We start from the raw sequence: 26,387 nt of genomic DNA, 5'->3' as shown, positions 1-26,387 counted from the left end.
AGTATTAGCTTACACAAAAAGAAAATTAAACCTAGCTGTGGAATGCAGCTGGATAATCACTTATTCAGTACCATTTCAACTGAAGAGCCATCTATCATATTGCTAGCTAGTTTTACTAGCTGCTGTAGTTGCCAAATATAACTTAGCAATAACTAGCACCTGCCACCTCACCTAAGCTGTGCATTTAACGTTAACCTTTAGTCACTGCAATCAAAACTATGAGGACCCGCTACTGGTGTTTGTAAGTTTATTTCGTATTTAAACGAGGTAGCTAACAATTTGAACGGCCCTGCCATGTTGCACACACAAGCGAGCAAACGAAGGATTTCTGTCAAGTCGCACCAGCCGATTACATTTAAAATGTAGACATAGCTCACGTTATCGACGAACTTACCGGTGGGTCCTGCTACAACTAGCCAGCGATGCGCTCTTTAAAATTATTCCATGGTAGCTACGTTAAAACCAGCTAACAGCTATGGCTTTCTTATTTCGTGTTAGGCTAACTGCCCAACTCAGAGTCCGAAAAAACGCACAGAACGAAATAAACCACTAAGTAAGTGACTGCATTCGACCTGTTGAAGTTGAAAAAACTCGGGAAGTGCAGAAGGCACCAGCATAAGAAACCGGATATTGGAATGCACCACCAAATAACACTCTCCTAAATAACAATGATAATGTCTATTTGCTGCAGAGCGTGTCTGAATGAATGAATTTATTCCGTTATATATAAATATTGTTTTAAAAAATATATATAGAGGAGTCATTTCTTATATCTGTCTTAATTAATTTAAATCGCCGTTGAATAGGCTGGTAACTTAACCTGTTCCGTTGGCATGGACACAAGTATAAACTAGGAAATATGGCCAGTTTTGTGAGGCTACAAGATCAGTTTCTGCAAATAAAAGAAGAGTTTTTTAGGAGAAACAGGTAATTTAGGAAATGGATTTTGGGTTGAGGGAGTGTCATTTGATATGCTTATAATAGGTATCATGATAGGGGGCATATTGGAACTTGACTTTATATGTTCTTAGTTTGCTTTCAGCTAGCCAGCGGCTGGTCACAGTCTGATAGATAGTCTAACGTAACAACTATTTTTATTTCTAAGTAAATTAATGGTAATGTCATAAAATATTACAAATGCAGCTATTCAAGTTAATTAACTAGCGAGCTAGCTAAGTAGCCAAGACCTCAAAACCTCTTAAAACACTGAAACAGTATTTCATATTTTTTCATTGAAACCGTATTTATAATTAATGTTTGACATTTGGCACGTTATAAATGGTGATGAACTATGCAATTATGTAATTGGTAACTGTATTTCTGTTGTATTTGTTCAACTATCCAAGGATTGCTGAGGACTACCGATATAAAGAGAACCTTGCAGCTATCCAGATACAGAGCTGGTTCAGGGGTTGCCAGGTGCGGGTTTATTTAAGGTAATTTGCATATTCTGTAGTCTCAAATCTGAAATGAATGTCACTACATGTGTTTTTTTTCTCCATGTGTATATAGGCCTAGTATATAAATCTCAAAACCTCTTCGGATATGGGCATATGAGTGGAACGTAGTATTGTAGTGTGGTTTAGTAAAACAGCAGCAGACTTATATTTGTAATTTATATTACAAATTCACAGGTACGGATTACAAAACCGTACACAGATGTCCACGGTGAGATATTTTTTTCCACCTAGGGGGCCTTGGGGGCAGGGGGTTGCAATCATGGCCTGGGATCGAGGGGGCTCAGGCATTTTTTGGCTATTTGCATAAATGTTTTTACTTGACTAATTATTGTTATCATCTACCTTCATTTACTTTTTCATAATTTGGTCATGAAATGAACAGTTTTGCTAACTAGATTTCTGGCATATTAAACACATTAGCAAGACCAGGAGGAAATCATGATTTTGTATTGTAATAATAACCATAAGTGCATTCAGTATTTCCCCTATAACTAACTATAACTAAATAAAGTTACAAATGGTCACTATAGTGCAACCCGTGGAGACACCAAGGCGGGGCAGTTATTACATTTATTACACAGAGTGCAGTAATAAATAAATACAATGTTGTCTAAATATGTTTACTGAAAAATCACCAAAACCTCCCTGCTATAGACTAAAACCTAGTGAGACAAAGTTAAAACAACTCACATATTGAATAAACTATATCTCACATTGTAGGCTATTGTGCTACCGTGAATAAATTGATGATACATTCACTCAAACCAAGATATTGAGGATTTCATTGAAACAACAATGAAAGACCACAGACACTGTAGATAAAGAACTACCACAGTGGGATGAATTTAAGCTGCAATGAAACTACGGCCCTACATTCCACTTGGTCCACCTCACAATTCCACAGCTCGGCACATCCCTTTGTTGAGATGTTCAGTGTATCTGTTGCAGAGCTCTGTGGTCAGAGCCCCCCCCCCCCCCACACACACACACATTGAGAAATCACTCAGAGCACTATCAAAACTAATTTTGCACATATTATACTGTAAGCACATAAAATTCACTTACATTTTAGAATTTTATCAATGTGCCTGCAAGATGCCTTATTAACTCAAAGTGTTAAATGAGTTTTTAATTATCTATTTGGCTTGATATTTTGCTCTTCAGTTATTTTTTCATTTTTCTTTATTAGATAATAAGCACTACACTACATACCTGATTGTCTATATCTCTTCAAGCAATACATGGCCTAATATAAAACACTCTTCATCAAAATCAATTTCTTACAAAACTTGAAAACAAGCTAAATCCCAGACACTGGGTGCATTAAAAATTGTTACACATAGCCTACACGTATGAGAGGAGGGGGGAGTGCATTGTCCGAGCAAGTACAAATATCGTAACAAGCACTAGCCTGTAGGTTGTAAAATACTCTCCACAACACAAAAGTCAACAGTCTGTAATCACAGCACCTGCTGTTTATTTAGCTACACAAACATTTTGCATGACAATTATCATTGGAATATTTTTCAAGGGGAAACAAAAAGTTTGGCACAATCCATTTCCATACATGTAGACGGAATTCAAATAAGAAGATATATGACACAGAGGGTATGCTATTCCACACAGTAAAACTTTTAAGTTAATTCACTGAAAACTTTTTTCAGTGTACGGTATAGCAATCAAAACTCAACAGAAATTAAATTAATCAAAGACCTTTTTGATATTGGTGAAACCAAATGTAAGTGATTTGGCCCATTCATAAAGTGCAATCGAAACTCGGAGCACTGAGGCCAATAGCCCAAAATAGGCCTACATGGTTGTGAATATAGTTGGGGTGGAAAACTTTCATGTAACGTTAATTTTGGGGAAACATGCAGGCTATGTGTATCCAGCTTGCTGGCAGGTCACAGAACTCCAAGAATCAGTAGTATTTTTTCAGAGCATAAGCTTCTGTCTGTTTACACCTCCAATTACTCATCTGTGAAATAAAAGGAACCTGTGTGGTGCAGGATAAATCTTCAAATGAAATTTAGTTAAGATAATGTCAGTTGCTTTCTTGCAAATAGTTGAGCAAATAAAACATTTTCTTATTGTTTCTGTGAGTTTTTACCTGAATGTTCTCAGAAAATATTTAGCATAGCTGAATATGGAATTTTATTTTAAACAGTTCTTAACTAAATGTCAGTAGTCATTTCATTTACATTCATAAGTTGATCAGGTCATAAACAATTAAATCCAAAAACATGCAGTCCAATGTTACATTTATACTACCTAGTAGGTTTGATTGTAACAGAGGTATAGAATAATTGAAGTACATGAGTAAATGATTTGTGAAGCATGCGGTTTTATTCATGAAAAAAGACCATTCACGTACAAGCAACTTTGTAACTTTTTGTGAAGGGAGTTGTGGTAATGACCAAATCAATGAGCAAAGCTGTTTTTTTTGTTTGTTTCTTAACACCCAGCAAATAGCAAATAGCCGACCACACAGACCAATCTGGTGTGTACTTATTATAAATGCCTGTGACCAGATGGCTGTTTCTTTTCCATTAATCACGTGGAGCATCCTGGGTGGCACCTTTCTGTGTGGAGTTTACGTGTTCTCTCCGTGTCCACTTGGGATTCCTCTGGGTACTCCAGTTTCCTCCCACAGTCCAAAGACATGCAGGAAGGCTAATTGGAGACACTAAACTGCCCATAGGTATGAGCGTGGGAGTGAATGGTGTGTGTGCCCTGCGATAGATTGGCGGTCTGTCCAGGGTGTATTCCTGCCGCTCGCCCAATGCACACTGGGAAAGACTCCAGCACCCCCCACGACCCTGCTCAGGATAAGCGGGTATATAATGGATGGATGGGTACACACAAAAATGTTATGGGTTTCATTTCCTGTTAAAATAAGAGCAGTGGTCATTTCCTGTTAAAATAAGAGCAGTGGTCATTTGACCGCAAGGTTGTTTATGAGTCCCACGGTCAAAGTGTACAGTTAGCTATGGATTTGAGTGCTCATATTTGCCATTTGGTGGTGGGTGTGTAAAAACAATAGCTGTAACCGCACACGCGCATGCATTCATTTCTGCATGCATCCACGCACACACCCTCACACAAAAACGTGACCTCTTCTTTGGCTCATGACCAAACTTTCCACAAAATCTTGTGCAAATCTGTGAATCCATTCAAGAGTTATGCGCCTTTTTGTGATAGGCCACGCCCATCGCCACGCCCCCTCTTGGTCAATCGGCCTTGAAAGTTACTCAGCTCTACCTTCCGTCATGACCAACGTCCATGCCAAATTTCAGCCTCCTGGGGCGAAAACTGTGGCCGCTACAGGGTGGGACACTTTCTGTGGACCAACCAACCAGCCGACCAACTAACCGGCCGACCGACAGACAGAGCTATAGAGCTGCGGTCGCAGCTAAAAAATATATATGCAAATTTGCCTCTGCCGGGAAGATCTCTCTTAACTCTGTGGGACAAGCACGTATTAATTACAAAGAAATTTATTTTCTGAATCCAGCGGTTGGAACAGTCAATGCCCTTGCTAAAATGTTCAGGACTATATTGAACACAAGCGATATTGCATGTTAGAACCCTTCACTTAACCAACATATATATTTTATGTGATTTCATTTAACAATTTTGCTGAAAATTAAATCGCCATATTCATTGATAGATCAGTCTACAGTAAACTGGTGGAATCAACCAACAAGTCAAAGCAAGTTCTATATAAGGTTTTAAGATTAAATAATTGAATTGAATACGAAACAATCAATTGGATTAATGAATTGAAATCATTCATTCTTTATTGAATGCAGGCACACTACTTATAAATTACAAAATAGAAGACATAGAAAACATTAAACAATTGATTTAGAAAAACCAGAAAAGAGAGAGAGAGACGAATAAGCCAGACCTTGCCAAAGTGTTGCCCACTTCCAGTTTAAGCACCACAGGATGAAAGGAAACCAACTAAAAACACACAACCAAGGAACCACCATCAAAATAAAAAGAAATAACTCTAAAAATAATAATAACTCTTCACATAATATTGGACATTTATGTGACCATACCACGAATGAATAGACATGCTTAATGTAACAAAGGTCTCAACAGCAGCAGATTGGCCACATTTCACGTCAATCAAGCGTACCTGTCTGTCAGAAGCCGTAGGGAACTGGGATGAAAACGGGAGGAATTAGACTCATTCTTGGAAATGACAGGGCGATCTACCAGCATGGCCTCTGTTATCGACCAGTTGATTGTGATCGACGTATTGGGCACCTCCTGGCTATGCTGGCCAAGCACTTTGAAGCTTCCTAAGTGTGAGAACGGCCAAATGTTGAATTACATGTCTGACAGTACATTGTGTGTCTGCTTTTTTTCTCTGTTTTAAATGGCTTCTTCTAACCTACATTTCATGTAAAACATTGTTTTAAGGAAATGGCTACAGTGCCCTCCAAGTATGGGAAATCTAGAGTGAAATTTGTTAGTTTTTCTATATACTTAAGGCATTTGGATTTGAGATTCAAAGATAAATATGAGACAAAATAGATCAGCTTTTATTTCATGGTTTCTACATGTGTACATGTATTATCATTCTACAAAAAAGCTCTTTTTGTGTTGAGTTCCCATTTTCAGCTGTGCAAAAGTAAGTTAACTGATTAAGTTAAAAGTAAATTAAAAGAGCAGTATTGACTAATATTCAGTTGCACAACCCTTAAATGTAATACCTACATCAAGTTTGTGACCCATTGACATCACCAGACATTTGGTGTGTTTTGTGGAAATGCCTTTCCAGGCCTTCACTGAAGCCACTTTCAGTTGTTCTAGTAGGTACCATGGACTACAAATGACACAAAACTACAAAGCCCTTATGTCCTCCTCAGATGGACTCATTTAACCATGCCTCCTACCACAGCTTTCCTGTTACATTATTGGCTTATTGTAAATGTGAAACGTGCAACCTTCAATGAAAGGTTGCCGTTGTTTCACTCTCTGTTTCATTTTCCTCTCCCTGGACTTGCCACCCTTCTCTTGTATCCTTCTCGTGTGAGTCCACATGCCAGGAAGAGTTTGCAAAGGCCTGCAACTGAGCAAGGCGCGTATATCCTCAGCTACCAGCCGCAGAAGGAACGAGGTGCTCCGAAGCGCTCCTACATGATTAGCGGTGGTCAAAGAACCAGGAGAGCCACGCATGACTGACGTATCCTGCAGAGCAAGTGCCACGAGGAAAGCGGCCTGCGACAAGGATCAAGCTGCGTATCTTGGAACCAGAAAAGGGCAAACGGCTTCTCCTTTTCCATGAACTCCCACTGGACTTTGCACTGGAAACCAAGAAGCATTTCAACAAGCAACCCAAAGCAAAGGACTCAAGTACGGCTGTAACTCTGGGCATAGTATAATTAGCAATGGACTTTAACCACTTAGCGCACACCCGCTAGTGGTCGGCACGCCGGCATGCCTAGGTTGCTCAGTTCAGACATTCTGAGCTCCTGCAACCAAATTATGAGTTGAAAACACAAACTAGGTGTTCTAGCTTTATTAGTAGACGATTCAGAACGACTGCCGAATACGGAGTTTTGCAGTGCATTATCATGCTGTAAATCTCTTTACTATCTGTGTTTACAAAAGTTTAAATGGGTTGACCCACAAGACTTAACAGTGAACAAGTATAATAAATCATTAAAACAAACTCATTTTATCATTTTTTTATTCAGAAAAAAAAATCTTCCAAGCACCATGGGGATTGGGCACAACTTAACTATATATGCACATTTACAAAGAAAATAAAGGTAAAATATATAGGCTCTCATCTCCACCATAAGCACTTTGTAAGTCAAAGGGTTTATACATTACAAGACTGTCTGCTTTGATAACATCTTTCTCATCACTTTCAAATACTTGGTAGGCATGAAAATGCTCACTGAAATGGTCAACCACAAACTTGTTCATTAGGAAGAAGATAACACTGTCGACTAAAAGTATCTGTATTATTCTGCAAAATACAGGCATTTCATGTTCAATCTCACTGCAAATGATTAGTCCCGCCCTGTACTGTGTCCCACTGATTTTAACCCAGTTAGTAGAGAAGATGTTTTTCGGTACAGCAGCATGCAGGGCTTGGGCAAACATGTCACTTTTGACCTCATTGTCCACATTAAATTATTTCAAGGGTCCATACTCAATATGGTTTAAAGGTGATGTCTCCCAATGATATCCTATGGACATCTGATGTTTTTTTGCAAGAGATTTCGTGATGTTCTTGAAGTTTTTAAGAGTGTTTTTGAAAACCCTGTGTTTTGCCTCAAATCTCATGCTCCACATAGGCTATGTATTAGGGGTCCTATTTTTCTTATACAAGCCGGGTAGTGTATCATAAAATGATGTTTTGGGATCAGGTTTCTATCTGGATACAACTGTTTGAAAAAGTCATGATGTTCCATTATTAAATACTTTAAATGTACAGTCATGCCTAGTGTAAGAGATGGAGAAAATATGATGCTGATCATCTGTAGTAAAAGCAGCAGCACAATCCAGTTTTGGTTTCCTTCTGGCACAATGTCACCAAAAAGTAAAGGAATGTTTCTTACAAGACAAAGAGTCTGAATGGAATTGAGTCCTATATTATTGCCACTACTGTCCAAGTTAATCCTTGTAGGACGATTTTTGCGCTCCAAGTACCCATAGTCAAAAGCATAAATTCTAGAGAACAGATCAGGTTTTGACAAAACATTTTTTGAGAGATAATCCAACAGTAACTTTATCTCATACTGAGCCATCCCTTCAAGAATGTTGTGCATTATGTCCAAAGAAATTTTGTGGCAAACATGATAGAACTGAAGGCTGTTAAGAGTTGAATTCTGCTTTAAACCAAACGCGGATGACTTCTGTGGGTCTGATTGCAACTCATTGCAGTGCATTTCAAAAAGTTCTTTTCCACGCAAGATTATCTTGGGGTCATCCTCACTGTAAACATTCTGGACATCATCTTTTTCAATCAAACACAAACGACAGAAATAACGTCCACTAAAAGACTCTGTAAAAACCAGAATTGCGTGCATCTCTAAGTTGTCCCCAGTTATCTGACATATGGACTTTTTCAGTGGAGAAAGGCAAATCAAGGCCATGACTCTCCAGTGTTTTGATGTCATTAAGCATTGGCTGTTGAATAGGATCAAAGCCATATTTTTTCACATCTTCAGTATGAAACAGTGCAACCAAATGAATGTTCATCACAGCAGAGTTAAATTTTGGTGGCAGATTTCTGAGGACAAAATAGAGAGCACCTATTTTGTGAACACGGCGTTTTGAACCCAGTGGGTTAGCAGTTTCAAAGTCATCATAGTACATCTGAATTTGTAAAGAAGTCTGTTGTTTAGAGAACAATGGATGTGTCTTAAAACAACTTCCATTGCAAAAGTCTTCATATCTGTCGGTTTTTGATACATAAGGTTCCCCAAGCAGTTTACAAATATCAGAATTGCGGCACATACATTTTATTGTTTCCAAAATTGGAATGTGAACAAAAGTGTCTTTCACTGGGACTTGATCATAAATACCTGTTTTTTTTTATTTCACCTTGTATCAAATCAAACTCCTAACATTATTTTTACTGGCTCCACAACCCCCCATTCCTCATTGAAATGTTTCAGAATTAAAGCTAAACAAATGGGTTTTCAAAATTCTCAAGACCTTCTTCTAATGTAGATCTTACAGGATCATCTTTAGGCACAGCAGACAGTATGTCATGCTTAACTTGGGAGTGCAGTCCAGTAGCAAGTTCTTACAAATCACTAACAATTGTTGAAACAACACTATTTGCCATACCACTTCCTTGGAGTTTAGCAATAATTGAAGCACAAACACCCAGCCTCTGGGCTCTGCCTGACACTTGTTCCACAAGTTCCGAATGAGCTTGAAATGACTCTGAGTTTGCTGTGTAAACACCTCACAGCTAGACCAATGAGGGTTTGTAGCTGGAGGGGAAGGTATCGCGTGTTCTCCCTTGGCTGGTGTGATTCAAAACCGAGATGTTAGTTATTTTTCCTCTGTTCGTAAGAACAGGGCACAATTATACTTAAGAATGCACTGGTTCCGTTGCCACGGGTTAGATATGAAGGCGCTGCTTCATATCCCGCTTAAAGCTGGCCTGAAACGGATCAGTAGCACTCTGGTTACTCTCCGTTCGGAAACGGGGCTATGTTGTCATCAGAGATATATCAGATCTGTCGCCGGACTGTCAATATTCCAATGGGAGCATCAGAATATTCACAAATACGCGGAACAACACACCCGATCTATCCGTGACTACAGCAAGAAAGCGTAACAGTTACTATGTTTTACTCTCGTGTTAATCTGACTCCATTTTACATGATAATTAAAAATTTGGGGTTAACTATACGTGGAACTTGGGAGTGGTTACACTCGACTCTATCTTGTGCCATCATTCCTCAATATATGCTCCCGGGTTTAGCATTATTGTTAAATCTCAGTTCGGCGAGGAATCCAGAGGGTAGGAGGCTGACCACCATAATACATGCCTTCCATGCCTGGCTTACATGGATAGTGCATCGACAGTTATGAGCCCAGGACGGTGCGTATCTATCGGGCTCCTTAAGGCGAATTTGACAAGAACCGGCGTACTACGCCCATGGGTTCTCTTAAGCCAAAACACCAGAACCAATACCACCAATCCCTTAACAGGCAGATCGTGGTCACCTATCTAACTTGAAGACCCCACTAAAGACGTTTACTGTACTAGACCCCTGATCAGTAGGTCCTAGTCATAATTGCCCCCCTGAGTATTTAAACTGAATTTCGGCTGAAAAGAAGATAAAATGGATTAGAGTCATGAAGACCACGCAAGTTAAAATCAGAAGAATTTATTTAACAGGCAGGTAGGTTATTATCTTCAATTCCAAATCAATTATAAGGGTTAAAAACATAAATACAGAGTAAAAGAGTTCTTACCCAGCCTGTTTAGCTACACACAGAACACAGAGTATGCGCAGTGCGGGAAGTCGATTGCGATCTTCCTTGGCTATCTACACACAGCGCACATAGTATGTGCACGGTGGGAAGTCGATTACGATCTTCCTCGATTGCTTTGTCTCCCTTCCTTTTAAGCCAAATCCCGCGTTTGGTCTAGGCATTACCATAAATTAACCTGGCCGAATCATAAATCTCGAATTCCGGCCCCCACCTTTTGGAGGCAGTTGTTAAAACAATTGGTGGGGAAATGGGGAAAAGGAGATGATTACCAGAGAGGACATTCCATTGTGTTAGTTTTTTCCTGAGTTATTGAAACTATGTTTTTTCAAATTCTATTTGGTATGAAACATATTTCCTTCAATGGCCTGATTTATTGTGAACATGTACATACCAAACATGCCAAGTGGATGTAATATTATGGTGCAGTTGTCATGAAAATACCCTTCTGTTTAACCATTGTACATGCAATCCATGTTATTATTACATAATGCATAATACAATAATACAATTAAAACATGTGCATGGTTTGTACGGTTTTCTGGGGTTTGTAAATAGGATAAACAGATGATTTAAAGTCCAGATCCAGAAAAGAAATAAAAAGTCTAATGGCAGAGGGGCCCACTGCGCAGTTACCCCACCATGTGGCCGGTCATTTCACCCTTTATGACCCCAAAACACCCACACCCACAACCACAGACAAAGAGACTAGTTCCCCTTATCTTAGTTGTATCCAGGTGGTAACATTCCAGAGAGCCAACGACTTGCTCACACAACCATAAACAACCAGTTCAGTTCCTCTTATCTCAATCTTGTCCAGAGGGTAACAGTCCAGAGAGCCAAATGGCCTGCTCATCCCGAGGAAATCCGAGTAGCTTATTGTTTTACCACAAGGCTCTCGGGTCCTTTGAAGTACAGGCTGCGCCCCAGCATGCCGGCTCGTTCAAATGCCAGCCTTTTCTGGGTCCCAGTTTAATTTCCCTCTTACAGCTGCATCGCCACTTTGACAAAAATCCTTCTCATGAACACTAATTAAATGTTTTTTGAAACCCGAATATGTTGATAACTGACGCCTACAACGATCTTGTGCACAAACCAACTTAAACCTGGTGCTAGGATACAAACTGTGATCAATTCTTAAATGGGTTATCAAGGACTGGCAGGCCACATGTACAGCTTGACAAATGAAACACTTAAAAAAGAGTTTTGCCCGAAACTCACAAACTCTTGGAGACTCATCTGTTGTTGTAACATCGATGTTGTAGACTGTTGTCTGCACGAAAATGTAGAGCTGGACCAGGGACACATCATAAGACAGGTTGAACACATAGTGGGATTTAAACAGTTCATCAAAAGCACCCAACGAGCTGGTGGCTTGGCAGGGGATGAGTTGTTTGTCCACGACGATGTAGAAAGTGTCAATTCTGTTCTGGGTTCGGCCAACAGCAAGGATGTATGGTTGTATATCCTCTCTTCCCCGCAGGTGTTCATCAATGCTGCAGCATGACTGAAAAACAGAACAATAACATGAACATCTTAAAGTGATAGTTCAGATTACCCATACAGTGGTATTTGCTGCTCCATGCAAGTGTAATAGATCCTCCAGTTTGACCAGTCAAATGCCCCCATGTCGCGAGAACGTGCGCTTTACTGGGAGTATGTTCCTCCCGAATGAATGGGGAGATACTGACCTGTATCTCCCCATTCATTTGGAAGGAACACGCTCTCGGTGAAGCGCGTGTAAGAATCTGAACTATCACTTTAAAGCATCACAGCAGGAGGAACAGCTAGCAAGTTTTCAACTGCTCACTGCATACTTGGGTCTGTAGGACACCAGAAAAGTTGAGCTGCTAAACAGGCCATGACAGGCCAACAACTGTGTGTGTGTATGTGTGTCCATGTGTCCCCAAGAAGTCCTCGCTGTTGAGGAATTGTTAGCAACGTTAAGATGTTCAGATTAGTCCTTTCTTTTTTGCATGCTTACATCTCTAGAGGAAGAAAATGCCTTTGCAAGTTGTTTAATATAACTGAAAAACTGGCTCGTGGGATTTTAACAGATGAGACATACATACTGTGGCAAATGAGTGCCACCCCTCCTAACCCAAACACACTCACTGGAGACACTGTTTCAGTTCGTAGCACTCGCGTGCTATTTTATTTAAAGCAGGTGGCTTTTCTCCGTTACAAGCAATCAAGAGCGCTTTTTCTCTCGCCGTCTTCTCGCCGGCGTGTCTCTCTTTTCCTCCGGCTTCCGGTCGTGCTTTTAAAAACCCCAGGCTCACTGTTGAAAGCAATCAGAGGCAATCAGCGCAATTAAACAATTAACAATTATCGGCGCTGATTACCTCCAGCTGACAGTTGTGACGAAGGGTCCGAGAGCCGCTCCTCTCACTCTCTCTCTCTCTCTGCAGCCGACGCTCAAACCACGCCCACTCCACCACATACCCCCACCGCCCGACTTAGGCCGGGGAGCCATCCGGCCGATGACCAACCCCCCCCCCCCCCCCCCCCCTCCTCCTGGGGGCGAGAGAGGAAGTCCGCCACGACCATCCGTGCACCCGGTCTATGGATCACCTTGAAGTTAAAAGGCTGCAAAGCCAGATACCACCGAGTGATCCGGGCGTTGGTATCCTTCATGCGGTGGAGCCATTGGAGGGGGGCATGGTCCGAACAGAGGGTGAATGGGCGACCCAGAAGGTAATACCGGAGGGCTCCGACCGCCCACCGAATGGCGAGGCACTCTTTTTCCACCGTGCTGTACTTCGCCTCCCGTTGTGATAGTTTTCGGCTAATGTACAGCACGGGGCGGTCGACTCCCTCCACCTGCTGGGTCAAAACCGCCCCCAGCCCTCTGTCCGACGCGTCGGTCTGCAAAACAAATGGGAGAGAGAAGTTAGGTGTGAACAAGAGCGGCTCCCCACAGAGAGCTTCTTTTACCCTCTCAAACGCCCGCTGGCACGGCTCCGTCCACTGGACCGGATCTGAGGCACCTTTTCGGGTTAAGTCAGTTAGGGGGCTGGTTAGCTCAGAAAATGCCGGGATGAACCTTCTGTAATAGCCGGCCAGCCCCAAGAACCTCCTTACCTCTTTTTTTGACTTGGGTCGGGGACAGGCTGCAACCGCAGCGGTTTTGTCCACTAGAGGCCGCACCTGTCCACTTCCCAAGTGGTACCCCAAATACCGTACCTCCGCTCGGCCAATAGCACACTTCTTTGGGTTAGCCGTGAGCCCGGCCTGCCTTAATGACTCGAGCACTGCCCCCACATGCTGCAAATGCTGCTCCCAGCTGTTGCTATGGATGATGACATCATCCAGATAGGCAGCAGCATAACCAGCATGCGGACGCAATACCCGATCCATTAGGCGCTGGAAGGTGGCAGGGGCCCCGAATAACCCAAACGGAAGTGTCCTGAATTGGTACAAACCATCCGGAGCGGAGAAAGCCGTTTTTTCCTTAGATTTGGCAGATAAGGGAATCTGCCAGTAACCCTTGGTTAAATCCAGCGTCGAAAAAAATCGAGCCGTGCCAAGCCGATCCAAGAGCTCGTCGACCCGAGGCATTGGATAAGCATCAAACCGTGACACTTCATTTACCTTTCTATAATCCACACAGAAGCGAATAGACCCATCAGGCTTACCTACCAGCACGATGGGGCTACTCCAGGGACTGTGGGATTCCTCTATTACCCCCAGCTCTAGCATTGCCTTTATCTCTGCCTGAACCAATTTCTTTTTGTGTTCCGGCAATCTATAGGGGCGGGTCCGCACCGTCACCCCCGGGGAAGTCTCTATATGGTGGTGTATGAGGTGCGTGCGTCCTGGTATGGGAGAAAACACATCAGCAAAACGCTTTTGCAACAAGGCAAGGTCTGTTCTCTGATTCGGTGAGAGATGGTCATCTGAAAGGGTTGAGATCTGATTGGATGAATTTGGTACCTCCGGACCCAGCTCATCTCTCTCCTTATCCACCGTAACCAGAGAGACAGCCACTACCTCCTTCCACGCTTTCAGGAGATTGAGGTGATAAATCTGTTTTGCCCCCTCTCTATCAGTACGCTCTACCTCATAGTCAACCTCCCCCACTCGCCGTGTGACCGTAAAGGGCCCTTGCCACTTGGCGAGTAATTTAGAACTAGAGGTAGGGAGTAACACAAGAACTTTATCTCCCGGTGAAAATTGCCGTAGTTTAGCTCCTCTGTTATAGTGCTGTTGCTGACGTGCCTGCGCCTCGAGCAAATTCTCCCGTGACAACTTACCCAGTGTATGGAGTTTTGCTCGCAGGTCCAGCACGTATTGTAATTCATTTTTACTAGGACTCGGACCCTCCTCCCAGTTTTCTTTAACTAGGTCCAATATCCCCCGGGGTTTCCTACCGAACAGTAGTTCAAAGGGAGAAAATCCCGTGGAGGCCTGGGGAACCTCCCGCACTGCAAACACCAGAGGAGATAACCACTTATCCCAATTACGGCTATCCTCATGAACGAACTTCCGGATCATAGACTTCAACGTTCTATTAAACCGCTCAACCAGCCCATCCGTTTGGGGATGGTACACGCTAGTTCTAATAGAACGAATGCCCAATAACCCGTACAGTTCGCGTAGTGTGCGTGACATAAACTGGGTGCCCTGGTCAGTCAGAATCTCTTTCGGGATTCCGACTCGGGAGATTATTTGAAACAATGCCTGTGCAACACTTTTTGCCGAAATGCTGCGCAAAGGAACTGCTTCGGGATACCTTGTCGCATAATCCACCAGAACTAACACGAAACGGTATCCCTGCGTGCTCCGATCAAACGGCCCGATGAGGTCCATCCCCACTCTCTCAAAAGGGACCTCCATTAGCGGAAGGGGGCGCAACGGCGCTTTTGGTATAGCCGGGGAATTTACGAGTTGGCATTCAGGGCACGACGCACACCACCGACGCACGTCGGCCCAAATGCCCGGCCAATAGAAGCGGGCCATTATCCGGTTCAGTGTTTTCTCATACCCTAAATGACCAGCCATGGGGTTAAAATGAGCCGTCTGAAAAACCATTTCCCGAGAGCTTTTAGGCACCAGCAATTGGGTGATTTCCTCGTTAGTCTGAGTGTCACGACACACTCTGTATAACCTATCCCGAATTATTACAAAATACGGGTGAGTGAGTGTTGCATCAGGGCGCACCTGTTGACCATCAATGGACATCACGCGGTCAAAGGCAAAGCGTAGGGTGTCATCACGAGACTGCTCGAGTGGGAAATCCTCCATGGGGCGAAACACCGGTACCTGCGGAGTCTCCCCCGGAGGCTCCACTGGTGCCGGCTCCCCCTCTGCCGTGTCGGACGACCCCGCGTCACCGCTGACAGCAGCACACACATCACACAGCCCTACCCGTCGTGAACGCACCCCCCCTACCTTACCAGCTGCCTGGCGAAACCCCGGCCAATCAGTGCCTAAAATCAGAGGGTGCGAGAGGCGGGAGCTAACCGCAGCCTTTATTTTATGCTTTTTCCCTTGACACCGAATTTCCACTGAGACAATAGGATACTCGTGTAGATCCCCATGCACACACCTTATAGATACCCTTGATGCTTCTAACAACGCCTCGGGTCGAACCAGGCTTTGTCGAATCATGGTCTGCATAGCCCCTGAGTCCAACAGCGCCTGGTGTTCACTCCCTTGAATCCTTACCGGAATACAGTACGCTCCGTCTGGGTCGGGAGCGGAGGTGGGCGGGCCGACAACACGAACCACCTGCCCCACCTCCATGAGCGGGCACTCTCGGCGCAGGTGACCCGGTTGTCCGCACCGCCAACACCCCGGTCCGGGCGTCTGAGGAGCTCTCTGTGGTTCGAACCCCGCCGCCACTGAGCCTGGGGCTGGGGAAACAAAAAAAGGGTTGTTACGGGAAAAGGAGGGGGTTTAGGCACGGGGAAGGGAGGAAGGAAGGGGGGAAGGAAGGGAACGAGGAGGGGCTCTTCGGCGCGGAGCCGTGTCTGCCCGTCCTTGCTGCTGCTGCTGCTGTTGCTGCTGCTGGTGCTGGGCCTGGCCGCGGGGGTAGAGCGCCAGGTGGTCCTCCGCCAGGGTGACGGCGGCCGCCAACCCGGTCGGTCGATGGCACCTCACCCAGTTCGCTGTTTCCCCCGGGAGGCCCTCGATAAATCGTTCCAGTGTCACCAGCTCTACCACTCCGTCGGCTGACCGGAGTTCCGGTCGGAGCCACCGTCGGGCCATATCCAGCAGTCTCTGGGCGTAGGCGAATGGCCGGTCCTCTCCTGCCAGAGCCGTCTGACGGAACCGCCGCCGGTGCTCTTCCGGGCTGTACCCCAGGCGGTCCAGGACCGCCTTCTTTAGGTTTTGGTAGACAGCCCGCGCGGTGGGGGGTAAGCTGTGCGCCGCCTGTTGGGCTTCCCCAGTCAAGAGGGGCAGGAGGCGGACGACCCACTCCTCCTCCGGCCATTGACTCGCCTTCGCTGCCACTTCAAACCCCTCCAGGAATGCCTCAGCATCGTCCTCCGGGGTCATTTTAGGCAAGTGAAGAGCTACGGGGGGTTTGTTCTGTCGCTCGCGGGAGCTAGTTTCTCCCGCAGCAGCCAGCTGCAGTAGAGCCTGCGTCTGCAGGGATGTCTGTGCTCGCAGAGCTTCAAGTTGCTCGGCGTGCATCAGCGCCTGTCTCTCTTGCATTGCTGCCATCCCCTCCAGCATCCTCGCAAGCGCTATCACTGGCTGTGCCGGTTCCCCCTGCTCCTGGCTGTGTTCCATTTTTATTTTCTTTTTTTTTTTCTCCTTTGTGCAGTGTGTTTACTTCGAGCTCCCCGTACGGGCCACCACTGTGGCAAATGAGTGCCACCCCTCCTAACCCAAACACACTCACTGGAGACACTGTTTCAGTTCGTAGCACTCGCGTGCTATTTTATTTAAAGCAGGTGGCTTTTCTCCGTTACAAGCAATCAAGAGCGCTTTTTCTCTCGCCGTCTTCTCGCCGGCGTGTCTCTCTTTTCCTCCGGCTTCCGGTCGTGCTTTTAAAAACCCCAGGCTCACTGTTGAAAGCAATCAGAGGCAATCAGCGCAATTAAACAATTAACAATTATCGGCGCTGATTACCTCCAGCTGACAGTTGTGACGAAGGGTCCGAGAGCCGCTCCTCTCACTCTCTCTCTCTCTCTGCAGCCGACGCTCAAACCACGCCCACTCCACCACACATACCTTGTGAAAGTGCATCATTTTGTCCACTGCATCACTGGGACTTATTTTGATCCTCTTCCGTCCAACAGTGGGTGGCAAGAGATGGAGAAGGAACAGCAGAGAAGCCATGTCACTGTCCCAGTCTATCAGGAGGAAAAATGAGGCAAAACTAGTTATTAGTATCTACTTGGAATGCACCAAGTAAATAGCACTAGCTAGGCCTATTTAGAATATAAACCAAGCATGTCATGTAGCTTACTGGTGTCATCGTTCTCTCCGAGTTTCTCAGCAGCTTTCAGAAGTCGGCACAGCTCGGTTGACTGAGTCAGGTGTTTGGTCTCTTTGATAACCTTGGGCTTGAATGCTGTGTCACACTTCTCAAGCATCTTGGAGGCTGTTTCAGCACCAAACAGCAGCAGGAAGTCTTGATTCAGCTGTTGATCATACATATATGCAAATACATCAAGCCAATAGTCAGTGCATTGTTAACTGCTTACATCCAACCAAATTAAAGACTGGAGTTCAAAGACTGGAGTTTAAATAAAAGAAATGCACAACTCACTAGTCCTTTGACATCTAAAAAACGTCATGCACTAGGTCCTGGCGATGTTGCAAGGTCATCTTCATCTTCTGAAACACGTTTGCTTCATCAGGAGAGTGAACAAGAAATGATATAGCCTCCCTGCAGGCATCTCCATCAAGCTGCTGAGGCACTGTGGCTGCTGATCTTTGGCGGTTTGGTCCTTGTGCTTGAGGCACTGTGGCTGCCTTGACTGGCCGTTGATATTTATTCCTGGACATGGTCTTGAGGCGCCATGCTAAATATCCTGTGCCTTTTTCCCCATCATAGAAGTGCTCCTGCAATGTCAATCAAATTTATATATATATATCTTAATATAAACCCTATAATATAAACCCTTTCAGTCTGAAATGGTTTAAAATGAACAATTTATTTAAGAAACACTTACCCATGCATCTCAGTATATGGCTAGCCAATATGTTTACAAGCTGTCTCCAGGTGCGGTGCTTCAGCGAAATTTCTGACTTGTACTCTTTGAGGACATCCTCACCTCCAGGTTTCCTAAGCAAGGCATTTTCTACCATCTACTCACATGAGAGAAAAAAAGTTTTCAGTGTACAATTCAGTCTTCCAGGATAAAATCATTTGAACAACAATATGCCAAAACTTGTCTTTTCAGACTAAGGGTAAAAGTAATTCACTGCATCAGAGGAAGGTAAAAAAACAGCAGTGCTGCAAATGAAAAAAAAAATCAGGTAAAGCAGCAAATTGGTAACACTTTTCTTTGATAATGGGGTCAGCCAAAATAAGCGATATAGTCTGGTTTCAACTACTGACTACCTGTCAAACAACTACACTACTGGCCTTGCAGAAGAGTGACCATTCAATGTATGTGAATGATCACCTAATTTAATAAATGTGTATGGAAAGAAAAGTTACAAAATACAGAGCTGCGAAACAGCCAAACCCCGGGTTCATTTTTACTTCCTCACTAAATTAAGTTTGCTAACTTTCTCAATCTGGCATTCACCATTCTAAATGTCACGATACTCTGATTGGTGAGAATCTCAATTTAGTTTGCCACTTTATTTATGATGTTATGAGTCAAAATTGTAAACGACATCTACTGCTCTCAAGTACCTCTTTTGCAGCCTCTGACTCAGAAACCTCTGTGGTAGACCTGTTCATGACTTCAGAGCTGGATATATTTCTGCCTGTGGGAATCCACCATTCTCTTCGACTGGAGAGGTCATTGTCACTTGAAGAAAGTGACGTGGTATCCGTGAGGGGAGATGGTGTTGAATGATCTAAAGGAGAAAAATCTTTAAAAACAAGGAAAACGTAATTACGAAAATATATCCAGTGACCTGCTAGAAATGTGCTATTCAGGGGTGGCACAGCCACTAGTAGAGATGATTTGTGATATGGTGATGATTTCAAATAAAATTACTGAATGTCAACATCTTTGACATAGCAAACTGTGACCTTGTGTAACACAAGCATGGGACAATCACAACCAAACCCACATTTTCAAACTGTTTTGGCAATTGGATGCTGATCTGTGCTTAAATATTGTTTCTTTGTTCATCTACTTCACTACTGTCACAGTAGTCAGACAGTCAGGGACATAAAGGGGTCTCACCTTGACAATATTTGTGCAGCAGAAAAACCCTGACCATTGATTATTTACAACAGATATAATAATGAAACCTACCTTCATCTGAAATGCTGTGACATACTGTCAGGCATAAGTCAGGATTGGCCTCTATCAGTTCAAGAAGGATGTCTTCCTCCACTGCTGTGTCAGTTTCATCAAAAATGTGAAGTTCAGCTGCATCGGGAAGCCCAAACTTGTTTTTGACTACAGGAAGATTTGCATGACACCAGATAAAGATACCTGAAGCAGGTTTTAAACTGCACATAATGAATGACTGATCAACCAATTTATCTCTAAACTAATCTGAAATTGCAAATTGCTTTCACTTGTTAACAGCAGTTTTATGATGTTGCATTTTGGTCATTACCAACATTAGAGTGTACAAGACAAAACAGTAACTTTCATACGCAAGTTGAAAACTAAAAGCGCCACCAGCTGTCAATTTAAATGCTCATGTCTCTTGCTGAAATGGCAGACAAACTGGTTTCTAAATGAAATGGCACTTCCCAAGTGTGGCAACACTTTAATTTTAAGCCAAACAACCAAGGGGAGCAAGAGAATCCAGATGAGGGAATTTGTAAACTACTGCTCTCTACTGACTAAAGCTGATAATGCAAATATGAACTGTAATAAGAAGGAAAGCATCACTAGTATAATAATAATAATACAGTATGACATTCCTAACGTTCCAGGCATATGGCAAGCCGTTTTAGCTTTAATTCATTTCTACAGGATATCGCAAATACAATTCTAACTAGTTAGAATGCAAATTCTTGATATCAGAAATTCAATTGTAACTAGTTATAATTCAAGCGTTTTCCCCATTCATTTCAATGGGACCTTTCATTTTTGATATCAAGAATTGTATTTTAACTAGTTAAAATTGGACATTCTAATTAAAACTAGTTAACATTCTATTACTGATATCAAAAATTCCAGTTTGAACTAGTTAAAATTGAATTCCTGATATCAAGAATTAAATTTTAACTAGTTAAAGTTGAATTCATGATATCAGAAATAGGTATTTTAACTAGTTGAAATTATATTGTTGATATCAGTAATTGATTTTTTTCTGATATCAGAAATTCACATTTTAACTAGGTGAAATTCCAACTCCCATTGAAATGAATGAGAAAAACCTTTAAAGTTACAGTCTCAAAGATTTCCGTTTCGTTCTCTTTGGCGGTACCAATGGCGAGAAGCGGTAATTGCAGGTGTGTTTTTGGACCTCACTTCCCATAGATCCAGCCAGATCCAACCAGTGTTGCCTGTGTGACGTCAGTCAGTTGGCACCTGGGCCACGCCAACTATAACACTATTTACTGAATAAAAAATGGTTGTTATAAAAGTAACGTTATGTACATACTCATTCGTTGTCTAACATTAGGCTAACTTAAACTGTCTTTACACTGCCGAGCCAGGTTAAAATTCTGTAGCAAGACCTGGGGTAGAATTAGTGATGATCAATTTCCACAAACGTTCTTTATCCTTTTGCCCAGTATGAACATCTTTACACTGCAGAGAAGAATTTGCGAGATTTGCTGTGGCTCGTGCAATTATGTATCTCGTGCACAATAAACAGTCTTTCTCGTGAATGATTGTTGTGTGATATTTTTGAAACAACTGCCTTGCAAAATGTTACCCCTGGTGTTTCTGGTTTTGCTAGCTAAACTGTTCGACAATCAAGCTGAGCTGGGTGTTAAATTAGCAATCAGAACAAGAAGAATAAAACAAAAACAAAGGAGATTTCATCAAAAAAGGCATAAAGGCTGAAGGAACATATGAGGAAGCGTAATAAAATAATAACAATGCTAATCCATACTGCCGTATTCTTTTATTTAGTTTTCTCCGGCTTGACATCTTTACACAGAAATCAGACCCGGCTCTGCTCCACCTATACCCCAGCTTTATTCCTGTCATTATAGTATATTGATGAACTTGATGGCAATGTAAATAACGGTAACGTTAAGGCCAGTTCAGATCAATGATTCGCAACGAGACGAAACGGTTGTAGAATGTTGCAGGGAAAATTGCAGCGGTGTGAACTGGTTAGTAGCAGAGCCGTTGCCTGCCCTGGGGTCTCAAAAGACCCACCTTGTCAAATTGCCAAGGGCAGTTTTAGAACGTTTACAATCAGACATCTTGGAATTTTGCAAGTTGCATCCAGTCTTGTTGCGAATCATTGATCTGAACTGGCCTTTAGTTAGCTACACTGCAACGTTGCAGCAAGGTAGCATTGCATTCGAGAGACGGTTTGCGAGGTCGGTACCGGTCGGTAGCGTTAGCTAGCGTTTTTTCTAATTGTTAGCTGACATTAGACTGTGTTAATACATTAGCTAGCTAGCTAACGCAACGTTACCTGATATGAGAGATGGATACTGTGCGCAATGTTGTCTAAACTAATGTTGTCTTTCTTGACATGGTCCGGTAGCTAGCGTTAGCTGTGCAAATAGCTATGTAATACAAAATCTACATCAACAAAGAATATGACCGCTCTTGTTACACAAACCCCCCCCCCCCTGTTATTGTAACGCTAGCAGACACCGGAAAAAACAGTACGCCGCTCACACACAAGTGCTCACACACACAATTCACACTACCGATTTTGCTGTGTATACTAGGCCAGAGTGTCACTTCAGCTACCAGACAGGCAGCAATGCTTCACAGGTCTCCAGACTGGTGGGTGCTGTAAAATATAATTTTTTCATTGTATGTCTACTTTTTTAGGACTCCCTTGTTCTATTGTAATGAAGTTGCAATGGACTCCATCTTTTCTCTGTAGGTCATGCTCACTAACAAAGATAATGTTTTTCATACAGATGCATACCTGCTATTCTAACTGCTGTGTTCAGACTGAGAGGTTTCATCTCTTTTTGTTAATAGTTGGTAGTGGTGTAGATGAGAAGATGATTACAGACAAAATTACTTTGCATTGGCTCTAATGAAAAATACAACATAATTATTAACTGCTACTACTGCTGATTAATTGCTGCCTTAAACTCTTTAGAAAAAACAATCCTGCATGAAAATTTCAAATGACTGTTTGTACCTCATCTATGGCAGCTGTACTCAGACTTGACGAGTTGAGGAACCACAATGACAAAAAATATTTTTGAAAGTACCAGATAGTTTTGCTTGAGCTAAAGGTCCTTTCTCTCTGCAAAAAGAGAGAAAAAAACTGAGTAGGCTAAAAGTATACAAACCTTCAACATTTCTCCATCAGTGTATGGTTTCATCTTTTTCCTCAGTTCATGTGTGATTTTGTATGAAGCCTCTGTTGCTCTTTGATGTGGAAGTGAAAGATGTGGAAGAAGAGCAGTTTTTGTTCTGTTTGAGTCTTTTCATTTTTCTTTTGGCCCTTCCTTTAGGAGAGTCAGGGGAACAGCAGTATTTTGATGTGAAAGTACGATTCTTTTAAAAAGAATTTCATAAAGTAATGTGTTCCATAAATCTTTCTTTTAGACAACTCCACAGAAATGCAACCATTATCCAGAAGGTGTGGCAAGGATACACAGCAAGGGCCTGCTTCAGACAAATGGTAAAGGTATGTTATCTAACTTGTGGTATGCACTTTTTCAGCCAATGATAACACAATTATGTTAATTATTTATTTGTGTTGGAAAGTTAATATTACCCAGAATAATGACAGTTTGATCCCACATTATTTAAGCAATTATTGCTACTGATGCTAGAGTGTAACACCTGACTCCCAGGTAAAGGGAGGGTGGAAAACCAACAGTTCTTGGACCTTGAGGGCCGTGATTTGAGTAACAGGGTTGTAGGATTTTTACCTTCTGACAACCATTTGAAAATTAAAATTCTCTGTCTGTGCAGGGATATGAAGTTGTACTGTATTATTCCATTCACACACACACACACACACACACACATACAGCGGGCCCCAGAATTATTGGCACCCTTAATAAAAATGAAGAAAAAAGGCTGCATATAATAAATGACACAGATAATAATCTGTATGTTATGTTCAAACATATGGGAAAACTATATACTTTTATTTCAATACATTTACTCTCATGCTTCAATTTTTTTATATTAAGTAATCAAATTTTTTCTGAAAACCATAGGTGCCATAATTATTGGCACCCCTAACAATTATTGTAAGTAAAATCAAACAAAATAAAATTGGCAATACAACCTTACTTACTTTAGTCGGGATGTATCCGAATCCAAATACTGTATTCGGGAAAGCACGAATAATGCAATGGAAACAGATATTTATTCTACCCGAAGTTGCTCGTTATTATTCGGATTTGGGACAAAAAAAAGTCAGCTCCATGTCGAGTTCTTATAGCCTCTATCTAACGTTACACGGGCAGCGGCACCAGTTACACACACCAACAAACTTTGAGCCACTGCACTGCAAAACGTTTAATAAATAAGTTCTACGCGTCAGCCATTATGTTTCTTCAAATCGATTCATATCATGGTGGATGGCCACTAAAATGCCCATTCTGTTTGCAACACAGGACTTTAATTTCACTAGTCGTTTCATTTACTACATATTATTGAAAAGTGATCGCTATATTCTGTAGTCGCCCCCACCGAGTCAGCGCACAGCTGGCAGCAGACTGAGAGCTGACCGTTCCCGGCTATCACTCAAGGAAACTCTGGCATCGAGGAGGTGCGGGAGCTAGCGAGACACAAGCCTGGTGTGGCAGGTGGATTTCTTTCAAACCCCCGCAACCTATACATCAAAATCAAGCTTAGAACCTGTAGTTTTTAGCTGTATGTGTTCATTTCCTCCATTTAAAAAAACCCAGTCGAAATATTGAAAAATCCGACGTTTTAACTTGTATTTCAGTCAATATTCATCCGTTTAAGATGTAACATGCTGTATGTATGGCTATAATGAACACAAAATCCATTCATGGTAACAGTTGCCACCAAGGGAAAATATGAGGACATCAGATGGTTTGCAGTTTATCCAAACTTAGTTCAGTAGGGGAAATAAATAAATAAGTAAATAAATAAATAAATAAATAAAACAGGCAAAAAAAGTTAATGTAGGCTATTACTGTCATGTAATTACTGTAGTAAAGTAGTAAACAAAACCAAGAATCCGGAGCTTGCCAAACCTCATTGGAATTATGACTGGAAGAGAGTGCTATTGTCAGATGAGACCAAAATTGAACGTTTTGGCCATACACATCATCGACATGTTTGGCGGCAAAAGAGGAATGCATACAGGAGAAGTACCTCATACCTACTGTCAAATATGGAGGTGGAGTCGTCGATATTTTGGAGATGGTTTGCTGGCAGTGGTCCCGGGGCACTATTTTAGATCAATGGCACAATGAATTCAACAAAGTACCAGGAAATTCCGGCAGAAAATTTGGTTGTCTCTGCTAAGAAGCTAGGAGTTGGTCATAGGTAGATTGTCCAGCAGGACAATGACTCCAAGCATACATCAAAATCTAAACAGAAATGCTTAAGTGAAATCAACATCCATGTTTTCCAATCGCCATCTCAGTCTTCAGACTTAAATCCCATCAAAAACCTGTGGTCTGAACTGAAGAGGGGGGGGGTCCATAAGTGCAAACCCAAAGATGTCAATGATTCTGAAAAGTTCTACATGGAGCAATGCTCAAAAATCCCTCCAAATGTGTTATCTAACCTTATAACCAATCATAGGAAAAGACTCATGGCTGCCATCTTTGCCACGGATGTTTTCACAAAGTATTAAACCAGCGGTGCCAATAATTGTGTAATGTAAGACTTTGGTTGATTCCAATGAATCATTAATCAAGCACACTAGTTTACACATGTTGGAAAATAAAGCTTATGTCAATAACTATTATTTTTTTTAAATTTTTTAACTATTATTAGTTTAGCATTTTCTTTTAGCATTTTTTGTGCATATATATATCAAGGGTGCCAATAATTCTGGAGCCCACTGTACACACGCACGCACGCACACACACAGTTAAATTCTAAAAAGTACTGAGCTTTTTTCATTTTCCCATTTATTACAATAACAATGAATTACAAATGAGTATTTATTTAGTAATCACATTCTGTGGAAAATTATCAATTAAGGGTTTTTTGTCATGCAGAGAGCATTACCTGCTTTTCCATTCTCAGAGTTTTGTCTGAGTCTTGGGCAGCTTCTTAGAAACAATTACATTCCTAACACCCAGCAGTTTACAAATAAAAATACTGTTCAAAAACAAAGGAATCTCTTGAGCCAAGTCAATCAAAGCCACAGCGTCTGAGGCAGACTTAAGACCCTTAACTATCATTTCATCTGCTAACAAATCTGTAAAGCATGACAGCTTATGTGCTGTGTTTCTGCATATTAATTGCACATAGTGCTGATTCTCAAACCAATACATGCTACTATTTTGTTTTGATCAGATATCAGTTTTACCATTAGTAAAGTATTCTTTCTAGGTATCACAGTTCTACATTTGAATATAAAACAACTGGAAGGGACACTTGGGACATTTTTAACAAGACATTCCTTTGCTAGTTTGGAGTCAAAGCACAGAGTCCAGAGGTAGAAAGTTCATGGTCAGAAAATAAAAGTCCTGCCATGTGTTTCTTCCACCCATGAGTTCAGCCTGATGATTTCACTAATTAG

At 42.3% G+C, this 26,387-nt stretch overlaps 1 protein-coding gene across 7 annotated transcripts in view; it reads left to right on the top strand.

Moving 5' to 3' along the window:
- Positions 1 to 705: 705 nt before the first annotated feature.
- The window catches only part of spata17 (spermatogenesis associated 17), a 155,226-nt gene continuing 129,544 nt past the window's right edge, over positions 706 to 26,387 (top strand). For 6 of the 7 annotated variants that reach the window (XM_035413012.1, XM_035412993.1, XM_035412958.1 and 3 more), the window contains exons 1-3: positions 706 to 927; positions 1,347 to 1,436; positions 23,249 to 23,330. In XM_035413012.1, coding sequence (XP_035268903.1) covers positions 860 to 927; positions 1,347 to 1,436; positions 23,249 to 23,330 — 240 coding nt within the window. In that variant the 5' untranslated portion in view covers positions 706 to 859. The remainder of the gene's footprint in view (positions 928 to 1,346; positions 1,437 to 23,248; positions 23,331 to 26,387) is intronic. The other variant, XM_035412969.1, reaches the window with a different exon arrangement.

Source organism: Anguilla anguilla, chromosome 1 (genome assembly GCF_013347855.1).
Source record: "Anguilla anguilla isolate fAngAng1 chromosome 1, fAngAng1.pri, whole genome shotgun sequence".
Taxonomy (NCBI): domain Eukaryota; kingdom Metazoa; phylum Chordata; class Actinopteri; order Anguilliformes; family Anguillidae; genus Anguilla; species Anguilla anguilla.
This window is presented reverse-complemented; position numbering and strand designations above follow the sequence as displayed.